General features: G+C 45.8%; 1 protein-coding gene across 7 annotated transcripts; it reads left to right on the plus strand.

The window, feature by feature from the left end:
- Positions 1-1,627: 1,627 nt before the first annotated feature.
- Positions 1,628-23,755, plus strand: ANXA7 (annexin A7). 7 transcript variants are annotated; one of them, XM_036437784.2, is made up of 14 exons: positions 1,658-1,757; positions 9,601-9,655; positions 11,301-11,487; positions 12,542-12,640; positions 13,203-13,267; positions 13,931-13,996; positions 15,145-15,247; positions 15,444-15,538; positions 17,161-17,274; positions 17,511-17,681; positions 19,812-19,982; positions 20,062-20,137; positions 21,479-21,591; positions 23,316-23,755. In XM_036437784.2, exons 2-14 carry the CDS (start codon positions 9,602-9,604, stop codon positions 23,436-23,438), a joined length of 1,437 nt encoding a protein of 478 aa, XP_036293677.1. In that variant the 5' UTR covers positions 1,658-1,757; position 9,601; the 3' UTR covers positions 23,439-23,755. The 7 variants fall into 7 exon arrangements, with proteins under 7 accessions (XP_045437690.1, XP_036293677.1, XP_036293680.1 ...); XM_036437787.2 differs by lacking the exons at positions 1,658-1,757; positions 11,301-11,487 and adding an exon at positions 9,501-9,509; XM_045581734.1 differs by lacking the exons at positions 11,301-11,487; positions 12,542-12,640 and having other exon boundaries at positions 1,628-1,757.
- The last annotated feature ends 1,906 nt before the right edge of the window (positions 23,756-25,661 follow it).

Here is a 25,661-nt window from a genome sequence, read left to right on the forward strand (position 1 = left end):
AGGTTGTGGGTTTGATCCCAGTCGGGACACATACAAGAATCAACCAATGAATGCATAAGTGGAAAAACAAATAGCTATTTCTCTAAAACCAATCCATAAACTAAAAAACAAAAACACCAACGGATTGCTGGGTTCCACCCCTAGAGTTTGATTAGGTAGATCTAAGGTGAAATCCAATAATTTGCATTTCTGTCACGTTCCCAAGTGACATTGCCAGTCTGGGACCACACCTGAGGGCCACTGTGAGGGTGACGGACTGGTTCCTGCTGTGCAATACGAACTCTCTCAGTGAGCTGAAGACACTGGTCTGGGCCTAGGAATTGCCTCAAATGTTTAATGCTAGTGTAAACTTAAGAAACCTGTGAATAATTTTTGTGAGTTTGAGCCAAACTGTTGACAATTGCCTGAAAGAATTTCAAGGAATTAAGATAATGCTCCGGAATGGTGGTTTCTTGCCTTGTTTTATACTTTACAGTCAAAGGAGGAGTTACAAGGCATCCATTGGTGATAGAGAGGTGGGAGAAAGCAAAGCGGGGTTGGGGTGGGGGAACCTCTGTGATCAGATAAAAAGTAAAATGATAGACATATGCTTCGAACCGGGACCCTTCAGTCCGCAGGCGGATGCTCTATCCAGCGGCAGACACCGGTGAGTACAGGTGAGTTAACAGTCCACGGATGAACAGATAATAAAATCAGAGAAGTAGTGGTCTCCGCCCCATTGGCTGTGCCCTGGAGTCCAGACAAAGGGAAGTTTCTCAAGTTACCCTGACATCCCACAGGTACAGTTACCTCAGATGCAAATAGACAACAGGCTCAGTAAAGATCGAAAATGGTCTTTGGGAAGATGCTGACCTAGGACATGACTACCCACCATAGACTGCTTTTTAATAAAAGATAAAAACAAATTTTTAAATTGATTTCAGACAGGAAGGGAGAGGGAGAGAAACATCAATAATGGAGAGAATCATTAATTGGCTGTCTCCTATACACACACACACACACACACACACACACACACACACACACCCCTTCTGGGGACCGAGCCCGCAAACCTGGCTTGTGCCCTTGGCCTCAATCAAACCCGGGTCCCTTCGGTCCGTAGGTGGGTGCTCTATCCACTGAGCAACACCAGCTAACGTTTTAACTTCAGACCACCCTTTGTGGTTACTTTAGGTCTTGAGTTTGCAAGGCCCCAATCAGGCCTTCCCTGAGCTTGCCAGGTTAGCATGTGGCCCCGTTTCCTGCACACGTGTGTGTGTGTGTGTGTATCTGTGTGTATGTGTGTGTGTGTGTGTGTGTGTGTGTGTGTGTGTGTGTGTGTGTGTGTGTGTGATGACTGTGCTCCATCTAGTACACGGGGAGCCTAGCAACCCCAACAACCCTTCCGGTCTGGGGGTCCCCGCTCTAGGAACAAACATTTCAGAGCACAAGTAACCACACGGGCCTGGTCCCTGCCTGGCCCGCCCCCCACATTGAGGGGCTCGGGGTCCCCCCAAACCACGGAAACTCCCCGGGACCTCCGGAGCCCGGCGGGCGGGCGGGCGGGGAAAAGCGGAGAAACTGGTCTCCGGTTGGAGGGAGGGAAGGAGGGAGGGAAAGCCCTCCCGCAGGTGGCGGGCCGGGGCGGGAGAGTCGGGGCCGGGGACCCCCCCCCCCGCGGGCCCCGCCCAGGGGCGTTCCCGGCGGCGCTGCCCGGCCCGCCCGCCCCGCCCCGGCTCCATCTTGCTGGTCGCGCTGTGACGCTGCTCCGGTGTCAGGTGAGGAGCGACCCCCGGGCCCCCGGCCCGGCCGCCCCCTCCGCTCCCCCGCCCCCGCCCCCGCCCCGGCCGTCGGGCCGCGCCGCGCAGGGGGAGACGGGCCCGCGCCCGGGGCGCTGCGGGGGCCGGGGCTCCGGGAGGCGGGCCTCGGGGTGGCGCCCCCGGAGCTGCGGCGGGCTCTCCGGGGGGGGCGGCCTCCCGGCGGGGGTGGGAGGGGGAGCCCCGCCGGCCGTGCGGAGGCCGGGGCAGGTGCGGGGCGGCGGGGGTGGGGGGGCCGGGGGCCGGGGCAGGTGCGGGGCGGCGGGCGGGGGCCGAGCGGGGCCGGTGACGAAGTTCCCGGTGACACAGCGGATCCGGGAACGGGAAGTGGGCGCTGGAGTGACCGGCCGCCGGCCTTGCGCCCTGCGCCCGGCTCCGGTCTGGGGGCTGGAGACTGCGTGTCTGTCCCCGGCCCGTGTCTGTCCCTCCGGACCCGGTGCCTGTCCCGGGAGCGGCCCCGAACCCGTGCTGCTGACCCGGCCCGGCCCCGGCGAACGCCGCGGGAGGGGTGGCCGGTCCGCCCCGGTGGCCGGAGGGAGGGGAGTCACCCGCCGCCGGCGCTGCCCGCGGAGGCGCCGGGGACACGGGCTCTGGCCCGGGGGTGAGCGGGTGAGCGCCGCCGGCCGGAGCGGGGCTTCCAGACCGGGAGGCGGGGAGCTCCCTCCGACCGCCCCGCCAGCGGGAGCCCCTTCTCGCGCCCCAGCCGGTCCGTCCGTCCGTGCCCATCGCCCGCCTGTCCGTGCCCATCGCCTCCCTGTCCGTGCCCATCGCCCGCCTGTCCGTGCCCACGGCCCGCCTGTCCGTGCCCATCGCCTCCCTGTCCGCGCCCATGGCCCGCCTGTCCGTGCCCATCGCCCGCCTGTCCGTGCCCACGGCCCGCCTGTCCGTGCCCATCGCCTCCCTGTCCGCGCCCATGGCCCGCCTGTCCGTGCCCACTGCCGTGCCCACTGCCCGCCTGTCCGTGCCCATCGCCCGCCTGTCTGTGCCCACTGCCGTGCCCACGGCCCGTCTGTCCGTGCCCATCGCCCGCCTGTCCGTGCCCATCGCTGCCCATTGCCCGCCTGTCCGTGCCCATTGCCCGCCTGTCCGTGCCCATTGCCCGCCTGTCCTGCAGAAGCCAGCCGTGCCCCCCGTTCTGTATCCCGTGGCCCTTGCTGAGGGATGTACATGGCCCTTCCCAGCCCAGAGGCAGGTTTAGGAAATGGTATCTGCTCTCGGCCATATCGTTCTTCCTTTTCCTATTTATTTGTTTCCCAAACTCCCAGCAGCTGCCTCTGTGCTCCTGGGCACCGCGCCACCTGACACGCCCATGGGCTTTCAGCTGCTGACTCACTGGGCGGAGATGGTTTGGAGAACCAAGATTTTCTAGCCTTTAACTGTAGTTTCCAAGGGAGAATGTTAAAAAGAAAAGCTCTGGTTCACCAGCATTATGCTTTGGGCAAAGTTGAGTAATTTTGTTGAGTCACCCTGGGGTGTGTGTAAGCTTTATACACAGCTTTTGAAATTAGAATCGATGATACTTGGCCAATTCCAACAGCGTTAAAGGTACACGATGCCCCAACTCTCCTTCCTGGAGGCAGCCACTGGCTTTCTGCTTCCTTGAGGGGACTTTCAGGGTATTCTCTACGTGTCCAAGGAAGTACATGTATTTTTTCCACACCCTCATGATAGGACTTAGAGATAATTAACGTACAAGAAGAAAAAAGAGCTGCTCACTTCAGTAGCTGCATAGCACTTCATTGTACGGCTATCCATAATCTATTCCACCTGTCGCTTATTGATGAACTTTTAGATTATTTTTAACTTTTTTTCTATTGCAAATAGTGTTGTAATTAATAGTCTTGTACATATATGTGATGTATTTGTGCAAATATTTCTATAAGATACATCTTTTGGAAATGGAATTGTGTTCTAGTTCTTTATGTACTTACATTTTTTTTCAAAATGTAACCAGATTCACTTTCTTAAAAACTGCATTAAGTTTTCTCATATGCAGATAGTCTTTATGTTCATTCTGGTTTTAAATTCTTGTTGACATAATTCCTCTAGCCCTTTAAAGGGAAGGTTTAAGAAATGCAAAAATAGGACTTTGTCACTGGAACTATTTCTGGGATTTAGAAATTTAATTGCTTTTTGTAGTCTTTGGTATGGTAACTACTTGTTGCCTTAAAAATGTCATGTATCTCTTTCATAACTTATTTTCAAATGGTCTGTCCCCATGTTTGGCAAACTGCGAGCCACATGTGGCTCTTTGGCTCCTTGAGTGTGGCTCTTCCACAAAATGCCACGGCCTGGGCGAGTCTATTTTGAAGTGGCATTAGAAGTTTAAAAAATTTGGCTCTCAAAAGAAATTTCAGTCGTGTACTTTTGATATTTGGCTCTGTTGACTAATGAGTTTGCCAACCACTGGTCTATCTGACTGTTGTTAGATAGTGTCCCTTTGCTCCTTATACCCCCAGGCTTAGAGAAGGAGAGAGCCAAAAACATTTTAGTTTGTCCCTGTTTTTACATCCAGGCCTTTGTATACAAACAGCTATTTTAAGAACTGAATCAGTTTCCTTAATATTTTACCATCTTCCTTATTAACTTACTAGAGGCCTGGTGCACGAAATCCATCCACTTGGGAGTGTCCCCCAGCCCAGCCTGTGCCCTCTCATCGTCCAGGAGCCCTCAGGGGATGTCCGACTGCTGGCTCAGGCCCGATCCCCACAGCAGTCGGACATCCTTTGTGCTGCCATGTTGAGTGGTGCTCCCCCTGTGGGAGTTGCACTGACTGAATAGTGCTCCCCTGTGAAAGTTGCACTGACCACCAGGGGGCAGCTCCTACATTAAGCATCTGCCCCCTGGTGGTCAATGCATGTCATAGTGACTGGTCAGCCAGTCAATTGTCTGCCCCTGGATGGTCAGTGCACGTCATAGGGAGAGGTTGAGTGGCCTTAGCATATCATTAGCATATCACGCTTTCATTGGTTGAATGGACAACTGGATGAACAGACAATTAGCATATTAGGTTTTTATTATATAGGATAACTTTGATTCAGTATATGTCCATTCATTCAAAATTTAGCAAGTTTGTTTTCAGCTTCTATCATGTGTTTATGTCATAAGAGACACTATAATTACTTAAATTTATTACCTCATTTTCCTATTTTGTGTACTTAAAAGGCATGATACCTTCTCCCCATCTTTATCAGCACCTAGGACAGTGCATATTACATTGTGGGTTTTTATAAATGTTGATTTGGATTTGTTTGGGGGTCTTTATATAAAAATAGTACAAATCCTTTACAGCCATATCAGGGAGAAGAGCCAAAACACATATTGAAAAAATTAGCAAATTAGATGGTAGATCTGGAAATGTCAAAATATTCTAGTACCAAAATATGACTCACAGACCACCAGAAGCAGAATCTGGAAGCTTAGTTAGAAATGCAGAATCTCAGGCTCCATCTCAAAATTACCGAATCAGAGTCTGCATTTTAACATTTTAAAGAAGTACTGTTTTTTTTTTAAATATATTTTATTGATTTTTTACAGAGAGGAGGAGAGAGGGATAGAGAGCTAGAAACATCGATGAGAGAGAAACATCGACCAGCTGCCTCTTGCACACCCCTTACCAGGGATGTGCCCCCAACTAATGTACATGCCCTTGACCGGAATCGAACCTGGGACCTTTAAGTCCGCAGACCGACACCCTACCACTGAGCCAAACCAGTTTCGGCAGAAATACTGTTTTATCCAGTACATTGTTCAAAGAAAGGAGGAAAGATCTGATTGAGCTGGCTGCGTGAGGAGAGGTGAGTGCGCTCAGGCCTGAAGGCCAGGTCAGTTACAGATAACAGTGGTTTAAGCAGAGACGTGTTGAGAATGGTCCAGGTGGTAGAGATTTCGCATGGGGAGTGAGGTGTTGGTAAAGATAAGCTGAGTAGATAAATTGGAACCAGTAGTAGGAGATCTGACTGTTGGGCTAATGAATTGTCATTCGATACTCCAGCAGTAGTAGTCACTGAGTTTTAACCTGAAAAGTAACTCGTGGACAGAGCAGCATTTTAGGAACGTTCACCTGGTGATGATGTCCAGGAAAACGAAGTGTGAGAGTATAAACGACATAAATGAAGTAATTTTAGTAAAATAGGCATCAAACAATGAAAACCTGATGTAAGGAAATGGCCATAAGAATAGAAATGACTGGAAGAATAGGAGAGGCATTTCAAAGAAGAGAAAAATAGTATCACATTACTTACTATACTGGAGTAATAGGTAATTTAAGTAGTGGTGCTATTGACAGATACGGGATATTAAGAGTGATCTGGTGGGAAATGAGTATTTAATTGCACACAAAACCCTCCTAATTAGCTCCTGTCTTTTTATCTTCACTGACAAGGTCAACCTTTTCCTTAACTGAGCCTGTCTGCCTTTTTGCTTCTATAATAACATACCCTTGAAATGTCTGGGTAATGTGTAACTTCCTTTTTTCTGGATGCCTCAGGGCACAACCTTGGTGTGCCTGGGCACCAGGACATATACCACAAATTCCGTCATTATCATGTTAATTGTTCCTGCACCCAGATACTGAGGTAACCCGCCATTCTCCGGAGCATTATCTTAATTCATTGAGGTTCTGCTTCCCGGCGTAAGTCAAAAGTTTGGCTCAAATAAACTCACAAAAATTTTAAAAAATTTAAAAAGTCATTTATTAAGCATCAACTCTGCATCAGGTCATTCATATTGTAGCATGTATTAGTATTTTATTCCTTTATATGGCTGAATAATATCCCGTTGTATAGATATAACACATTTTGCTCCTTCCCTCATTATTGATGGGCATTTGACTGGTTTCCACTTTTTTTGGCTATTATGAATAATGCTGCTATGGACATTCATGTATAAATTCATGAATGTAAGTTTTTATATGAATGTATTCAGTTCTCTTGAGTATACTAAGAAGTGGAATTGCTAGGTCATATGGTAGCTCTATGCTTAACTTTTTCTTTTTTTAAATATATTTTTATTGATTTCACAGAGGCAGGGAGAGGAAGAGAGAGAAATATCGTTGAGAGAGAATCATTGATCAGCTGCCTTGAGCATGACCCCTACGGGGGATCAAACCTGCAACCCAGACATGTGCCCTGACCGGGACTCGAACCTGGGATTCTTCAGTCTGCAGGCCGATGCTCTATCCACTGAGCCAAACTGGCCAGGGCTGTGGGGTTTCTTATATATTACTTTTATTTTTTAATAAGTTTGAAGTTTTCTAAAATCAGTTTATAAAAGTGAAGGCAGGGTTTAATCCAGGTATATATGTTGACTCAGCCATTTTAACACTGTTTCATAGAATATGGTTTTATCACTACATAAAAGGATTACTGTGGCATGTGGGAATTATTTTAATATTTATATATTCCTCTCAAATGTTACCTTCTCTCTCTCTCTCTCTCTCTCTCTCTCTCTCTCTCTCTCTCTCTCTCTCTCTAAACTTCAACAACCTTTTATTACCAAACTCTAGCACAGTGGTCGGCAAACTGTGGCTCACGAGCCACATGCTGCTCTTTGGCCCCCTGAGTGTGGCTCTTCCACAAAATACCACGGCCTGGGCGAGTCTATTTTGAAGAAGTGGCGTTAGAAGAAGTTTAAGCTTAAAAAATTTGGCTCTCAAAAGAAGTTTCAATCGTTGTGCTGTTGATGTTTGACTCTGTGGACTGATGAGTTTGCCGACCACTGGGCTAGCAGGTTTAACTTTGAGCCCTGCTAGCAGCATCTCGAACAGGACCTAGGATGGAGGCTCAGCCCTAATCAAGATGGTCTCTTAAACAAAGGATTAAAAAAATACAAAACATCCACATAGAAATTGAATTGTGACCTCCTGGTTCATAGGTCAACCCTCAACCACTGAGCCACATCGGCTGAGCATATAAGTATTTTTTAAAAGAGTGAAATTCTCCAGTGTTGCAGAAAATGGTATCTTAAAGTGATTTCGTCCAGTAATCATTTGGCATTATGCTGCCTTTTCTCCCGGTTCAAGATACACATGGGAGAAAACCATTTCCCTTCGTAAAAACAAAACAAAACAAAACAAAGCAAAACCCTTTCTCCTCCGGTGCAGCTTCCACTGCTTTTTCCTAGAAACACCGGAGAACAATGTAAACAGGCCCGGCCCCCTGCTCCTGGCCCTGCGGCTGAAGGCTCACAGCAGGATTGTTCCTTAGGGATTTCTCCCCTGCTGCATCCGGAAACTGACCCTAATTTCTGGGAACTGGCCAAAGAAAACATCCCTTTTCCTGCCCCGGGGCCTGAGGGCTCTGTGAAGGGTCAAGGGGCCTTTCTATTGTTCATAAAACACCCAGCACCTCATAGCCTAACGTTTAACCACAGGGGAAAGCCAGGTAACGGCGAGCAGCTGCTGACTTAGATGCAGATATCTCTAACCACAAAGGAAACAGAGGGCTGGAGCGTCTAGCACATGTGTCAAACACAAGGCCCGCGGGCCAAATCCGTCCCGCCAGGCCTTGCAATGTGGCCCGCACCGCGCTGTCATCACTGCACTCCGCTGCGTTTCCATCACAATGACAGTTTATGACTGTTCAGTAAACCATTCGGCCCGCGATTTAGGCTGGATTTTAGATTTTGGCCCCTTCTCTGATTGAGTTCGACACCCCTAGGAGAATTTGACCTCTCCTTGTCTTCTAAGCCAAGGCCAAGCCCCTGAGACAGACACAGGTCGCAGGTACGGTCTGCTGGATCCGCTGCGCTCTGGGCCGCTGGCGCATGGCCCCTTTCCTGAAACTTTCTCCCTGGCTGCATGGGCTTAAGGATCACCGGGCAATTATTTTCAGAGGGAGAAGGCGCGGCCGCTGAGTGCAGAGTTAGCCAGGACACAGCCCTCCTCTCAGGAGGACGGGCCTGACGGGGAGGACGGCGTTGAATAGGAGAACTTGCTTGGCCACCCAGATGCATCCCCCTGGCCAGGAGGCACAGAGCCTCTATGCAGACAGCGCTTCATAAGTGTTTCCAAACGGGGCGGAGGGGGGCGGAGGGGAGCAGCCCGGGAGCTCGGTTGGGTCTGTGATGCAGGTCCGGTCCCAGGATGACACCCTTCATGGATCTGGGGCTGCACCTGGGTCCCCGTGAGGACGGCGGGGCGGCGGGGGGGGGGGAGGAGGGGGAAGAAACTGTAACGTCTTCTTCTGCCGCAAATCCCGTTAGCTGTATGAAGCACGGGGTCCCCACTCCCCGCCGCCGAGGCGCTGCCGACTCTCCCCGAACCCCGAACCCTGGCACAGTGCGAGCCTGAGTTCCCATCGGACCCCCTGCCGGGCTCGGCGGCGCTGGGGCGGCGGGAGGAGGAGCAGAGCGGCTGGTGGGCCGTCACCCGCAGCCCCGCACCGCCACGGCCCGCCTCCTGCAGGCGCCCTCCGAGGGGCGCTGTTACCTCCTCTTTGCGGCAAAAACACACACAACTCTTCCCACGTTTTCCATGAATGGAAGTAATATAGCAGCTTTAAAAGTAGATTTGAGTGGAAAGTTAATCGGCTTAGAAGTTCATCAATCATACGGTAGCACTGGTGGCATCCGTGCCGCCTGCGGAGGAGGGTGTCGGCCGTTTGCGCTGCCTCCTGACCCCATTGGTCCCAGCGGTGAAATGCAGAAACGTGTCACCAGCTCTGCTTTTACAAACCCCGTGTCCATCCAGTTTGGAATGACTCTTGCAAGAAGGTGTATTTTTTATAAGATCCTATGACACATATCTTCAAAGGCCGTAACTTTTATAAGAAATTACAGAGGACATTTTTTTTTATCGTTACAGAATGTCCTATCCAGGCTATCCCCCCACGGGCTACCCGCCTTTCCCTGGATATCCGGTAAGTATTGCCGCTTTTACTGAAATAGCTGTGTCCCGGGGCGGGGGCTGGGCAGGACTAGCCCAGGGCAGGCCTGGCCGATGGGCTGTGGCGGGGTCACAGATGCAGGTGCCCGAGCGGAGGTGGGGGCTGTGGGGAAGGAGAGCATCGGTCACCATGGGAAGCCAGCAGCTACTTAGTCCGATGTGGCCCTGCAGGGAGGCGGCCAGTGACGCCAGCACTCCGTTCCTGCAGGTGAAACTTTGTTGAAATTGTCCCGATTTGGAAAATTGGGGAAATAACTTTTTCATTTCTTCCCATTTGGCTCCCCTCCCCCCAATGCCGTGGCCTTTCCCGGCTCTCTACGGGGGACACTTGGTTCTCTGGGGGGAATTAATCTCTTTAAATGTTAAATGCTGTGTGAGTCAATCAACTGTGTGAGAGCTAAATTCATCCCATGAGTCACTGCATTTAACCTTTGTGTTAGGAGGTTTAATTAGGACGGTCTTGACTCAGAGATAACAGATTGCTGGTCCTTGGTTTATAGTTCTGAGACCAGTGTTTGGAGTACATTTTACCAGTGCGCTGTCAAGCTCTGCCTGGTTGATGTCTGTGCCATGAGGACTAACCTTACAGCAGAGGCACAAGTGGGAATCATGCATTTCAGTTTTATGCTCGTAAGAATGCAGGACTTCTTTCTGACAGAGTAGAAAGAGGGGCCTACAGATTAGTGATCATGTGTGTATCCTTATGTAAAGTGAATATATAGCCGGATTCATCATAGGAGAGATGATAATTACGAACATGTCTCCAGATACCTATGTTCTAGACTGGACTCTGGCGATCATTTTGGTCAGTGTAGGGTAATTGCTGAAACAGAACTCCAGCGTCAATGACTGGACACAGGAAAGCTCGTTTCTTCCTCCCCCAGGCTCCTGGAGGCCCCGGGGGCAGGGGGTGGGAGACGGCTTTGTCCAGGCGGTCTTCCGGTTCCCAGGTCTGTCTCCCTCCAGCACCGCGGAGTCCTCCACTGGGACCCTCTGCTTCAGCTGGCAGACGAAGGAAAGAGAGAGGAAGAGAGAGGAGGTGTTTAGGAGCCAGGCTGGAAGTGGTGTGTATCACTGCCTGCATTCATTCCCCAGGATTCAGTCATTTGGTCCTCCTGAGCTGCAGGGAGGGCTGGGAAATGTAGTCTCGCTTGTGGCCAGAGGAGGAAGTTCAGTGACCACCTGACAGTCTCTGCCTCACTTAGATGTCTGTTCTGGACCCACGTCCAAAATTTCACACCCACGTGTGACTCAGGTCACCTTTATTTTTCTGTTGTGTAAAATAACAGACAACGTCTGGGAGATGTAGGAGAACCAGGAGTTTCTTACTTTAGGGTAGAAAGATGGATATTTTTCATAGTTCTGGGTGCTAGGAAATTGAAGGAACCAATGAGCTTTGTTACTTGTTCCTGAACGTTTGGAAAGAGCCTGAATTCTGAGAGATAAGTGTCCAGAAAAATATGGGATATTATTGATAAACTAGTATAAGATACCAAGACTTCTAGTGGGGCTTTGAATATGTAAAAGAACAAGTAACAGTTACTGCTGTCTATTCCCTCCGGTAGGCGGGTCACATTTCTCTGTGGTCATTCATCTGAGAACGTGTTCTGGTTTTGCAGCCTGTGGGCCAGGAGTCCTCGTTCCCGCCTCCCGGGCAGTACCCTTATCCCAGCGGCTTTCCGCCCATGGGCGGGGGCGCCTACCCGGCCGCGCCCGGCGGGGGCTACCCCGGAGCCGGCGGCTACCCGGCGCCCGGCGGCTACGCTGGCGCCCCGCAGCCCGGAGCGCCCCCGTCCTATCCAGTAGGTGAGTGATGGGCCAGGGCATCCTACAGCACTTGTTCCCTCTTCCCTTCCTCCTCCTCATTCCTGCTTGCTCTGTATGAGGCCAGAATAGCTCTTGGCCTACTTTCTGCCTTAGACAGCAAGGACGCCGGCGACATAGAGTGCAAACGTTCTCAGGGGCCTGCCAACTGGGAGCAAGCTCCAAAACTGGGAAAGAAATTGGGAGAAATCTCATGGTAATAAAAGACCAATATATAACAGTTTATTTATAATCTTAGAAGTTACTAAGGCTTCCCCCCCCCCCCCCCCCAATCCTCACCAGAGAATATGCTTTTACGGATTTTAGAGAGGGGTGGGGAGAGAGAGACATTGATGTATTAGAGAGACATCGATCTGTTGTCTCCTGTTGTGCCCTGTCCGGGGATGGGATCGAACCCGCAAGGTAGGTGTGTGCTCTGACCGGCATCATGCCAGCAACCTTTTGGTGCATGGGGATGATGCCTCTGTCAGTGGAGCCACATCGGCCAGGGCACATGAAGGCATTTCATTTAGCATGATTGTGACCTGTAGAATAGCTTTGTCCAGAGAGGAAAAAAAGTAACTTAACATTTAAAAATATATATATTTTATTGATTTTTTTACAGAGAGAAAGGGAGAGAGAGAGCTAGAAACATCGATGAGAGAGGAACATCAACCAGCTGCCTCCTGCACACCTCCCACCGGGAGGGGGGGGGGGCGGGGAGGATGTGCCCGCAACCAAGGTACATGCCCTTGACCGGAATCGAACCCGGGACCTTTCAGTCCGCAGGCAGACGCTCTATCCACTGAGCCAAACCGGTTTCGGCTAACTTAGCATTTTTATACTGTAACTTACTAAGGCAAATGAATGATGTAAAATTTTAAATTTATTTTTTTAATGGGGAAGGAGTTGTTGAGAATGAAGGAGTTGAATTTAGGCCAAAAGGGACCAGAAGCATCATTATTAGCTCCTTCTTTTCACTGTTAACAGTAGATATTTTTCTGGAGTTTTCTCTTTAGTCATGAGAACTGTCACCAGAGTTGACTCTTTTCTCCAGTTCCCCCAGGCCAAGGATTTGGAGCGCCCCCCGGGGGAGCAGGCTACCCTGGCTACGGCCAGCCTTTTGGAGGCGTCCCGGCACAGGCCCCGCTGCCCGGTACGTACCCGCTGCTCAGAGACAGAACAGCGTGATCGTCTGAATTTTTCAGTTGCCCTTGAGAGAGCTTAGTTTCTGTTTGTCAACACACATTTATGTTAAGTACTTTTATAAATAAATTGAAATACATGGTTTCATGAAATGAATTAATTGGTGGGAAAATATAATTAGTAAGATTGAAATAAGATCCACTTTTTCAATTAAAAAAATAATGTCCCAAAGCCAAAAACCTGTGGAACTTCTCTGCTCACTCCGGTACCACAGATGAAGCCACCCCCGGAACCAGTCCTCACATCCTTCCCAGATGGAATCAGAATGTAATCTGGCTCCAGTGTTTTAAAGAAAAGTGTATTTGTTAGGATATGATGTAGGATGTGGAATATTTTAAAAGGCTCTTATGACCTAGTTTGTTTTAGACTTAGTAAGGTATAATAAAAAATTATCCTAGTGAGTGACATAATGTGAATGTTCTTACATTTTTACTTAACTCATAATAACCAATGCTGTTTTGAAAAATTAAGTCATGTAAAATCTGTTTTTCTGGATGTTTGTAAACGTGTAGGTGGCTTTCCCGGAGGACAGATGCCTTCTCAGTATCCCGGAGGACAAACGCCTTACTCTTCCCAGGTATTGCTGCTCCTGCCTTTTAAGTAGAGTAGGGGTGACTGATGAATGCCTTTGCCACATTCGAGGCTTCCAGGAAGCGAATGAGATGGTCTATAACAGCGATTTTCAACCGGTATGCCACAAGAATTCTTAAAACATGCAAAATCTGACTCTTTAGTCAGGGACACTGACCTCTCTTCTGTTAGATTGTCAAATAAAAAATGACAGCAGCCACCCAGTGTGAATGAATAAAAATCGTACCTTTTTGGTCAGGTCAGCAGAAAGATAGTATGTTTTTGGTGTGCTGCAGAATTTTAGTAATCAGTTTGTGTGCCATGAGATGGGAAAGGTTGAAAGTCGCTGTTCTGTGACATCACTTAAGACTTTAAACTTTGCTTCTGATGGACTCCATGCTCTCTTCCGCTTACCTGCTGTGAGTAGTAGCCTGATGACCTTGATAAGACAAACCTAGGTCCCTCCTCACAGGGGCTAATACTTAAGACAGTTTTTTCATGGAGATTCGGTTGGGCTCTTAGCCTGGGTTTTAGTTCTTTTTTCTCTTCCTCCACTGGCAGTTATAAATATCAACTTGGGTGAGTGGGTGATTGGTGTTTCTGGCACTGTTCTAGGTAGTGTGGTTCTGTCTTCCATTTTTACCTTTATAACTCTCCACTCTCCTTTCAGATCAATACAGAGTCCTTTTCTTCCTATCCCATTTTCTCTCCTGCTTCTTTGGATAATAGCAGTGAAGTGAGTAAGGTTTTCTGATGTTCACTAATTTCTAGTTTCTCTACATATGCCTTCATTTGTTTCTGATTTCTTGTGTATTTGTCTCTAACCACTTCCTGGGGCTCAGCTGTATTCTAGTTTACCTTTATGAACTGGTGCTCGCCAGCGCTTTAAACATGGCAACCAGTTAATTGTTGAATTGGTTTCTCAGAAGCCCCAGAAAGTCTCCTAATGTCAAATCTTTGCCTCATTGCTGTATAGCTCCTTGTTTTAACATTTTTACTCTTTAATTGCAATGTTCTTTATATCTTTTGCAAGTTACCGGGAACATAAGCAGTGTATTTTTATGCTTTTATTTATTTATCCTTGCCAAAAGGATATCCCAAGGAATTCCAAGGGGGTGCAAGGCACAGGAAGATTGTCACTAATTTTACCAGCTTTCCTCGTCTCCTGGAAGTTTGGTATCTGAGTGTTGGCAGGAGGGAGACACTAGTAAGCCTTTCCTGCCTCTTCCAGAATGAGCTCTGACAACAACTGCTCACACCCTGGGCCTCGGAGTTTTGACTGGGAAGTCTTGAGCTGACCTTCCAACAGAAAATCCTGTCCTGGATTATTTCGTTTAATTTTTTAATTTTACTGAGTTTGAGCCAAACTGAGGACATATGCTGGGGAGCAAGATTGCAAATGTTCCTCGATTTTTATTTATTTATTATTTTTTTAAAATTATAATGTTTATTTATTTATTTTATTGATTTTGTACAGAGAGGAAGGGAGAGAGATAGAGAGTTAGAAACATCAATGAGAGAGAGTCATCGATCAGCTGCCTCTTGCACACCCCCTACTGGGGGGTATGCCCGCCACTAAGGTACATGCCCTTGACCGGAATCGAACCCGGGACCCTTCAGTCCCCAAGCCGACGCTCTATCCATTGAGCCAAACCGGTCTCGGCTCGATTTTTATTTTTAATTTGTATTATTTTAATTTAAAAAGTGAACTTTTTTTTCATATTCTATCCCCCCCAACCCCCCCATACACACACACCGGTCTTATTGAAATGTACTTCACATGTAACAGTATGGTTTCAGTGGCAGCGGGAGGGTTTGGTATGTGTATAATTGTGAAATAGTTGCCCAAGCAACTGACTTGGACGCTGTGCCTCTTGCTCCCAGCCCGCCGCCATGACTCAGGGAACTCAAGGAACCATTCGGCCAGCTGCCAACTTCGATGCCATGAGAGATGCGGAAATTCTTCGTAAAGCAATGAAGGGTTTTGGTAAGGAAAGGAGATCTTGTCTCATTTATAATAAGTTTATGTGATTAAAGTAAAAACAAGCTTTACATCATAAACCACGTTTATATGTCAGCCCGTGTGCACCTTCCTCCGTCTAACCAGGCACCAGTTACCCTGCAGACATGTAAGACATTTATTTCCTCAGGGATCCTTACTCACGCGTGTGTGATTCTTTCAGGGACAGACGAGCAGGCGATTGTGGATGTCGTGTCCGCCCGCTCCAATGATCAAAGGCAAAAGATCAAAGCGGCTTTTAAGACCATGTACGGAAAGGTAATTGCTTGCTTAAGGGAGCGTGCACAGTGACTGTAGATGCTGCATCCATGTCAGGTTGGATACTATCGTTTTATTATTAGCGATGAACAAAACGGCTACATTCCAGAGGCCCTGGGAGGAGTGTAATCGTTTTTCCTCTTACAAGGCTTTCTAACCCTAGAGCAGTCCTTGGTCACGTTATCAGACCTTACACAGGTCTGTGTGTGGTCTGTGTTCAGGAGGAAGGAGATGATGACACAGTCGTAATCAGCAGCACGGTTCTCAGTCCTCTCTGAGAGTGGGATCCGAGGGCTTCTCACAGCGCCCCTGCTTATTCTTGGTCCTTGGCATCATCTTCCACTCTTTCCCCTCCCTCTAAGCATATCCTCTGTTTACGACTGCATGGAACTTCTTGCCATCCTCTGCACACACCATGACCTCTTATACTTCTGTGCTTAGTTTATGTTGTTCTCTTGGCCTAGAAGACGTTTATTTCTTTTTCTGTGCGGCAGACAACCTCTCCAGGATTTGGCTTAAATTAGCTACTCCACAGTTCCCTCATTGCTAAATGTTCTCTTCTGTAGCCTCTCTTGTCAGCATAGTCCACTCTGCCTGTTGTTGCCACCTCGGCGCCATTTTCCTGCACACACGTTTCCGGTGGCTCCTGCAGAATCAAATCCCAACACTCTAGCTTAGTATTCAAGGTAATATTCCAAGCATATAGTTGTAACTTTGATTTACTCACCTGTGAAAATGTTCCCACTCTAACAAAATTGGTTGTCTTATTGTCCCACTGAGCTCGCTTTGGTCATTCTTGCCCCTAAGTTAGTGATTCTCAATGTTAGCTCATCATCATGATCTCCTTTAGAACTTAGAATCGTTTCATAAAACAATTCAATCGCTCGGTGGCATGTCGTCAGTTTGGCTTAAATAACTGACAAAAATAAAACAAAAACAAAAAAAAACGCCACATCCAGAATCTCTTGAGTATTTTCCTCAATATCAGTTTTTGTTTGTTTTTAAGAAAAATTCCACAGATGATTTTAATGCATAGCCAAGGCTGGAAACCATTTTCCTATTCCATGTTTGTTTTTCCTTCTTGCCTGAAATACCTTTCTTCTTCCTCTTTGCCTGCTAATTTTATATCCTCTTCAAGATCTAGACTAAAAACTTTCTTTGCTTCCTGTAGCTCACTTTAACTTTTTCTGTTGTTAATATCTGTGCTATCTACTCATCCAGTGCTGGAGTACCGGCTGCCTTACCTCTTTTCAGATGTTTATCTTATTTTTCAGATAACACCGTGATGAGGATTTCAACTTCCTCATAGAACAAGAACAGTTTCTTACACTAATAACTATCTGCTCATCATTTTGTTCATTTGAATTGTTCTTTGTTTCATGAATTTCTTGTTTTTGTACCTGGTATAGTGATGGAACTATAGTAAGAATTTAAGTTTTTATTGATAGAATGAATAAAACAATGTCTACTTGAGCATAACAAACTTTAAATGTATATGTTTACTTATTGTATAATATTGTTTTCATAAAACAATTCAATTCCATTTTCTGTATTTTCTTTAAAAATGTAAATTATGAAATTTGGAGAGCACATATACTTAGTTTGTACTTGTAATTAAACAGGATTTAATCAAAGATCTCAAATCAGAGTTAAGTGGAAATATGGAAGAACTGATCCTTGCCCTGTTCATGCCAACTACATATTATGATGCCTGGAGTTTACGGAATGCAATGAAGGTACTATATGCCATTCACTTTGAATGTCTTATCCAGTTTAAACCTCTTCTCTTCCCTTCCCTCCAAATTGTGGCAGTTCTGTATTCACAGTGACAACTAAATCATACATTCTTTAAAATCTCTGACTATATAGAGCTTTTTAGGTCTGGAGGCCAAAGAAATGTTTGATAGATTTAATAACTTACGGAGACTTTGTTTTTCTTTTGTGTAATTCTTCCTTTCATTATTTCGAACAGGGAGCAGGAACTCAGGAACGTGTACTGATTGAAATTTTATGCACAAGAAGTAATCGGGAAATCCAAGATATTGTCAGATGTTATCAGTCGGAATTTGGGCGAGACCTTGAGAAGGACATTAGGTCTGATACGTCGGGGCATTTTGAGCGTTTGCTTGTGTCCATGTGCCAGGTGAGTGCCGTGTGGATGTTGTGAGGGCGGAGGGAACAGTCTTTGCCGCCTGGTGCCAGTGAGCATCCTGCATCCTTCTAATACTGAGCCCCTGGGAATCTGCCACCTGTGAGAGGGACAACACAGGACCCAGTATACAGACTCTCTGTAGTCACTGTTGAGATTTCTTTCTGTACATCTGGCTTTTGAAGGGAATCAGAAATCGATTTGAAGCTGTGTCTTGGGATGGGATGAATCTGTACTTTCAGGCTTAGCCAGTTAAGTTCTGCCATTAAGTACGGACACGCAGGAGCTCCATGGAAGTGCTTTGGGTAAGCACTGTGTGAGGAGAGACAGAAATGCACAAAAGTGCTTCAGGATCCACAGAACTATGGTGATCGGCACCTTCCTTATTCTGATGGTCCAGATGTGCTGGAGAGGAGACAGAAAATTCTCTAAATAGGGTATTTGGGATGATATTATAAACACGCTTAGACTGAGATGATGAGGGTTTACTTGAGCAAGATGATGCAAAAGACTAGCATACTGACCCAATATCAGCAGCTACTGGCTGTCCTGCTAGAGCACAAGGTCGGCAGTCCTGGGGCGTCTGGAAGGAGAGAGGCCCTTCAGAGCAAGGGCCGGTGGCTGCAGGGAGGGCAGTGAGCCAGAGTGAGTGGGCGTGGAAGTGAGGAGAGAACACAAGCGGATGAGAGGAAACGGGATTTACCTACAACAGAGGAACAGCAGGGAGGAGGTTAGCATTTAGAGAGAATGAGAAGAAAACAAACAGGGACGGGTTTAACACTGAAAATGATGAAGCCTTTATATGAGGTGTGGAATCTCTGCAGGGTTCAAGGCCCAGCCGGTCTATAAAGCACAGGGACCCCTTCCAGGGCGTGAGGAGGAATGGCTTCCTAGGAAACCGGAAGTGCCTGTGTTTGAGGCTAAGGCATGCGGAAGGCAGTGTCCCCGAGCCCTGCTCCCGCGCTGTGTTCAGGTGTCCGCTGGAATATGTGGCCAGGGCTCTTCGGAAGGCAGCACCTCACCAAGGGAACACCTCTGCGTGATCCTCAGACACCGAGGCTCCAGAGGACGCCTTTCCTTTGTGTTTCTGTTTTGGAGTGAAATCAGCTGCCCATCTAAGCTTTACTCTTGCTCAGGCTCACAGCTCCCTCCCTTCCTCCCTTTCTCTCCCTCCTTCCCTCTCCTTTCCTAGCCCAGGAGAGATTTTGGTATACAAATCGGCACAATCGAGAAGAATTTGAGTTATTTATACCTTCTTCTAAAAAGTTCATGCATCATTTTTATTTATACATTCATAATAAATACTTACATATTAAGATTACACCTGGAAAGGAAAGGAAGTTTACGAAGCCTCCATATTATACTAGTATGTTCCCTTCCTTGACTTAAATTCCTTGAGGGCAGAGACCTTGTTCCGAGCATGTAGCATATCCCATTGGTTTGTTCTCTGAAGAGGAGAGGCTGGCACAAAGCAAGGGCTTCCTACCTTTAGGTTGCATTAATGAATACAAAGTGGAGTTAAGTGTAATGCATATAGATCTTAAATCCTTGCTAAGGAGAAAAATAACCTCTTCATTTAAGTGGTAGTTTATTTCTCCTAGTAGAGATTTGTGTGTGTTTGTGTGGTGTGGTGTGTGTGTGAGTGTGTAGTGTGTGTATAAATATCTGGTTTAACTTAGATTTCAAAGCCCTTGAAAATCTCTCATTTTAACATAATCTCATTAAATCATGATCACATACTCTAAAATTCAAAGTTGACAGTGCAATGAAGTACTCGTTACACTAGTGTAGTTCCTTTGGAAATGAAAGCTATGCATGACAGACTTGATGCATTAATCTTTTTAATTAAAACTTCTTAATTGATTTGAGAAAGAGAGAGAAACATTGATGTGAGAAACAAACATTGATCAGCTGCTTCCCGCACACACCCCAGTGGGGCTCATACTCCAACCCGGGAACGCGCCCTGACTGGGAATGGAACCCTCCACCTTTCGGTGTACAGACGACGCTCCAGCTACTGAGCCACCAGCCAGGGCTACGCATTCATCTTTAATAAATGACTGGACTGGGAAGAACATTTTTAATGGAACTGTTTCACTTCCTTCCTTCTGCCTTCTTTTCCAGGGGAACCGTGACGAGAACCAGAACGTTAACCACCAGATGGCTCAGGAGGACGCTCAGCGTCTCTATCAGGCTGGCGAGGGCAAGCTGGGCACAGATGAGTCTTGCTTCAACATGATTCTCGCCACAAGAAGCTTTCCTCAGCTGAGAGCTACCATGGAGGCTTATTCCAGGGTATGAGCTTTTATTTGGAAGGCCTGGCTTCTGTTTGAAGGTGTGAAAACATTTTAACCCCTATACTTTCTGTTTGCAGGTGGCTAATCGAGACTTGTTAAGCAGTGTTGGTCGTGAGTTCTCCGGAAATGTTGAAAGCGGTCTGAAGGCCATCTGTAAGATACTTTTGTGTTCTGCTTTATTTTGTTTGTAAATGAGTGAGGCTTTAGAATATTTTTTGTCCCTATTAAGTTATGACAATATAGCCTCCCTGGAATCTGCTTAAGCAAAGGCTGAGCCAGGCTGTGAATGGTTGGTGGCATGATCAATCAGGGTTGTTTCAGAATTATTTGATGTTTGTTCTATATGCCCTTCTTGAGAACTATGCAAGAATATATGAGAGCCCTGGTCAAATAGCTCAGTTGGTTAAAGCGTCATCCTGATAAGTTAGGGTTGTGAGTTTAGTTCCCGGTCAGGGAACATATAAGAATCAGCCAATGAAGGCGTCAATAAGTGGAACAACAAATCTCTCTCTTTCTCTCTCTCTCTTTCTCCATCTTTCCTCCTTCTCTCTCTCCCCCCTACTCTCCTTCCCCTCACCTTTCCCTTCCCCTCTCTCTAAAAATCAATTAAAATTTAAAAAATATATATGTGTGTACACACACACACACACACACACACACTATATGGTAGATTGTAACATTTCCATTAAGGTGACTGGAAAAGCACTAAGCAGCTATGAGTGCCACTACACAAAGCATTGTTTTTGAGCCCCCAAAACACTTTTCAAGCACTCAGCCTAAGGAGACTCCTTTCCGTTTTGGAATTAAATACCAAATTTCTGGTTCCTGATACTCAGATGCCTAATGAACTGGAACTATTATCCTCATGGAGAATATAGGACTAAAGAGAGTATTAGTAACACATTGATATTAGCAATTGAAGGTCTTAAAATAATACTACAGCATTTTAGCTAAATTAATAACGAAACATTCTCTACCATCTGCAGGAAAAGACTTTGCTGAGTTAATTTTACTAAGAAAAGCCTGTTAGGTTTTTTACAATAGAGCACACTGGCCAGGTTAGACTTCTTATTCTGAAATCTTTGCTCAAATCTGTTTTCTCTTTTGTAATATTTGTATCTCATATCCTTATCTGGGAAAATGCTATATTTGACTCCTAGAACTCAAAATTCATCATTGCTTTTAAGTAAGATAGTACTAGGGCAGAGTTGCTATATATCTTCTCATTGTGAGGGGAACAAATACAAAGCATCTAAGCTGTTGCATCTGGAGAGAAAATGGGTTTTGGGGGGCCAGAGGGAGTCTTTTGGAATTGAAAGCAGCTAGTCCGGTGCACCTATAAAGAAAATCGATAAAAATCAAGGGGAGAATATTCCCAGCCTCAGAGTCCTGGGGCGATGCCATGGGAACCATCAGAGGCAGGGAGCAGGAGATCAGAGGCAGGGAGCAGGACGGGAGCCGGGCAGGCGGTTCTGAGGCCTCTCTGCCTTGCAGTGCAGTGCGCCCTCAACCGCCAGGCCTTCTTCGCTGAGAGGCTCTACTGCGCCATGAAGGGCGCGGGCACGGACGACTCCACGCTGGTCCGGATCGTGGTCACGCGCAGTGAGGTGAGCCTTCCTCTCTGTCTTTGATTCCGTAAGAGCTCCTCCGGTGGCTGTCAGTCCCTCGGGAGTGATGTCGGGAACGGCTGGCCGTCGGTATAAAGCTCAGTGGTCCCTTCCTCGGCCGTGAGAGGCTTTAGTGAAAGGACCACTGTCTGCACCTGAGGCGGCAGCAGAGCGAGTGCCCCGCCTGAGAAGGGCTGCAGAGGACTCCTTTAAGGCAAGCTGGAGGATGGTTTTCATTTTGCTTACGTAAAAAACTGTCTAAAAGACCTACGTAATCTTATTGGAGATGAAAAATTCCTGAAATTTAGCATTCCTTGCTAATTATAAAATAAGAAATTTATCTTTGTCTCTTTATCTAAATATAGCTTCAAATGGTTTCTTTTGATTTTTAAATATTTATTGGATATTTTTATTGAAAGAAAAGGTACATATGCAACTAAATTATACTAAAGAAGGTAAATTATTTTTAAAAAGACAACCAGAATAGGGTGTTTAATCTTTTAAAAAAAAAATTGATTTCAGAGAAAGGAAGGGAAAGGGAGAGAGATGGAAACATCAATGATGAGAAAGAATCATCAATTGGCTGCCTCTTTCACATCCCCTCCTGGGGATTGAACCTGCAACCCAGACATGTACCCTGACCAGGAATCGAACCCTTACCTCCTGGTTCATGAGTCGAAGCTCAAACTCTGAGCACACCAGCCAGGTCTGAATAGGGTGTTTTATTTATTTGTTCACAGATCTAAATTTTCTATGCAAGGTATTTTTTTAATTGCAATAAAATATAATATAAAACTTACCATTTTAATCATTTTTTTAAAATATAGTTCAGTGGCATTAAGTACATTCACATTGTTGTGCAACCACCACCACCAGGATTTTTTCACCCGAAATTCCCCCTCATTAAACGATAATGCGCCGTTCTCTCTCCCCAACCCCTGGCAGCCACCATTCTATTTCTGTCCCTGTAAGTGCTTACCCCCAGGTCCCTTAAATAAGTGGAAACATACTGTATTTGTCCTGTTGTATCTGTTTTGTTTCTTCTTTTCACTTAGGATAATGTCTTCAGGGTTCATCCACGTTGTATCTTGTGTCAGAATTCCCTTCCCTTTTAAGACTGAATAATCATTGTATGTCTGTCCACCTTTTGTTTGTCCATTCATCTGTGAGTGGACACTCAGGTTGCTCCCACCTTTTGGCTGCTGTGTACGGGGCTGCTCTGAGCGTGGGTACATGTATTTTTTTGAGTCCCTGCTTTCCTTGTTGTGTCAATGCCCAGAAGTGGAACTGCTGTGTCATATGGCAGTTATATTTTGTTATTGTTTTAAGGAATCACCATGCCATTTTCCACAGTGGTTGCCTATTTTACAGCCCTACCAGCAATCCACAAGAGTTCCAACTTCACATCCTTGCCAACACTTGTTATTTTCTGTGTTTTTAATAGTAGCTATCTGATTATCCAATGGTTTTTAAATGACTAATACTTTTGGAATAATAGAGGAGACTCGTACCATCCTTATCCAATATTTCTACAGAACAGTGAGCCAGACTTTATTGGGTGATTGCTGACTATAAAATGTCAGTCACTTGGTGTTATTTTCCCTCTGCTTTGGTTATATTGTAGTTAGGATCTTTTCACTATCAAAAAAATAGTTCTAATAAATGGCAGTTTTCTTTTGACAGCTTTTTTCCCTAACATTAAAAGTATCATCTCTTGCATGCAGATTGATCTCGTACAAATAAAGCAGATGTTCAGTCAGATGTATCAGAAGACCCTGGGCACCATGATCGCAAGCGACACGAGCGGAGATTACCGGAAGCTGCTGCTAGCCATCGTGGGCCAGTAGGAGGGTTTTTTTGTTGTTGTTTTTTTAAATGAATGAAGGTGTGCAGAGCTTATTTTTCAAAGCAGTGCTGACCTGCATGCAGCAATATCTACCACCATGTAACCAAAAGAACTTTTTATTAAAGACTGTGTCAGGGTTGTGCTTAGTTTGCACATGCGGTAATTGCCTTAATTCCAATGTTATTTTTCTCTCTATACAACCAATGTAAAGCCATAATCATAATGTAGCATTAATGGCCTGTTTGTAAAGTATACTTTTCTCACTGTACTTACTCTAATCAGGATACCAAATTGAATAAAAGTCACAACAATCTCTAATTCTGTGTAATAATAGTGAATTTTTATGAAGGTTGCTAAAAATTCTACCTGCTAGGTTCGTTGGGCAGTTATAATTAATAGTATTTCAAAACTATTGCTTAAAAAAAAGTTTAGCTCTTTTAACCTAGAGTAATTTACATCTTATTTTATATAAATTAGTATTCTATACTCATAAACACTAATCTTTACACATAGGAAATAGATTAGTATTGCTTGTAGCAACTTTTAAAAGGGATTAAGTATTATATGCATAAAATACATAGCCTACTTTTATGTCTATTAAAACCCCCTAAATATCTTTATTGACCTCTGATTTAAAAAGTATATATATTTAGCCCTACCCAGTTTGATAGAGTAGTGGCCCTCGAACTGAAGAGTCTCAGGTTCAGTTAACTTTATACCCATTAGCAATCCCTCCTCATTCCTCCTCCTGTCCATGTCATGGCAATCACTAATACATACTCTGTCTCTCTGGATTTGCCTGTTTGGGGCTTTTCATATGAATGAAGTAATATAGTAAGTGGCCTTTGTGTCTGGCTCCTTTCAATTAGCATACTGTTTTTTAGGATCTATCAGTTGTAGCATAAATCAATACTTCATCTATTTAATAGCTGAACAATCCATTGTTTAGATTATATATACATTTGTTTGTACCTCCATTCATTGATAGACATGTGGGTTGTTTTCACTTTTTGGTTATTATGAACAATACTGTTATGAACATTCTTGTACAAATTTTGTGTGGATACATGTTTTCACTTCTCTTGGCTGTGCAACTAGGAATTGCTGGGTCATAGGATATCTTCATGTTTAACTTTTTGATGATCTGCCAAACTGTTTTCCAAAGCAGTAGCATCTACCAGCAACAAATAAGGTTTCTAATTTCTCCTCATCCTCACCAACACTATCATTGTCTATCTCTTTGTGTTTTTTTTTTTTTTTTTTTTTTTTTTTTTTAAATATATTTTATTGATTTTGTACAGAGAGGAAGAGAAAGGGATAGAGTTAGAAACATCGATGAGAGAGAGTCATCGATCAGCTGCCTCTTGCATACCCCCTACTGGGGATGTGCCCGCAACCAAGGTACATGCCCTTGACCGGAATTGAACCCGGGTCCCTTCAGTCCCCAAGCCAACGCTCTATCCATTGAGCCAAACCGGTCCCGGCTCTTTGTGTTTTTTTTTTTAAATGTATTTTTATTGATTTTAGACAGGAAGGGAGAGGGAGAGAGATAGAAACATCAATAATGAGAATCATTGATTGGCTGACTCCTGCATGCTCCCCACTGGGGATTGAGCCCAGAACCCGGGCATGTGCCCTTGACTAGAATCGAACCTGGGACCTTTCAGTCCACAGGCCGATGCTCTATCCACTGAGCCAAACTGGCAAGGATATCTTTGTGGTCTTGATTTGCATTTCCCTAATGACTAATGAGATATTTTCTTGTGTTTATTGGCTATTTGCATATGTCCTTTAGAAAAATGTCTATTCAAATACCTTGCCCATTTTTAGATTGTGTGGTCTTTTTGTTGTTAAGTTGCAGGGTTATTTATATATTCTGGATAGTAGACACTTATCAGATATGATTTTGTTTTGTGTTACTTTATGATACGGTCAGTCACGTGGGCTTAAGAAGAAATTTATCTTCCGAAATGTTCTCCCCGTGGGCAACTTGCCTCCAGGAAGGGACTGGGCTGAGGCAGGTCAGCTGTGGCACGGTCTGAGGTTGACTTCTTCAAGGAAAGAATTCAAGGCACGAGTCCAGGTGATTTTTAGAGTGTTTATTAAAGCTTGGGATAGTTAAACAAAGGTAGGCCTTAGGACAGAAGTACACGCGGGAAAGGAGGTCACAGAAGTGAGCGAGGCTGGGCTGCCCAGACTCACTAATGAAAGCCATAGGCACAGC

This window comes from Pipistrellus kuhlii, unplaced genomic scaffold (genome assembly GCF_014108245.1).
Source record: "Pipistrellus kuhlii isolate mPipKuh1 unplaced genomic scaffold, mPipKuh1.p scaffold_m20_p_15, whole genome shotgun sequence".
NCBI classification, from domain to species: domain Eukaryota; kingdom Metazoa; phylum Chordata; class Mammalia; order Chiroptera; family Vespertilionidae; genus Pipistrellus; species Pipistrellus kuhlii.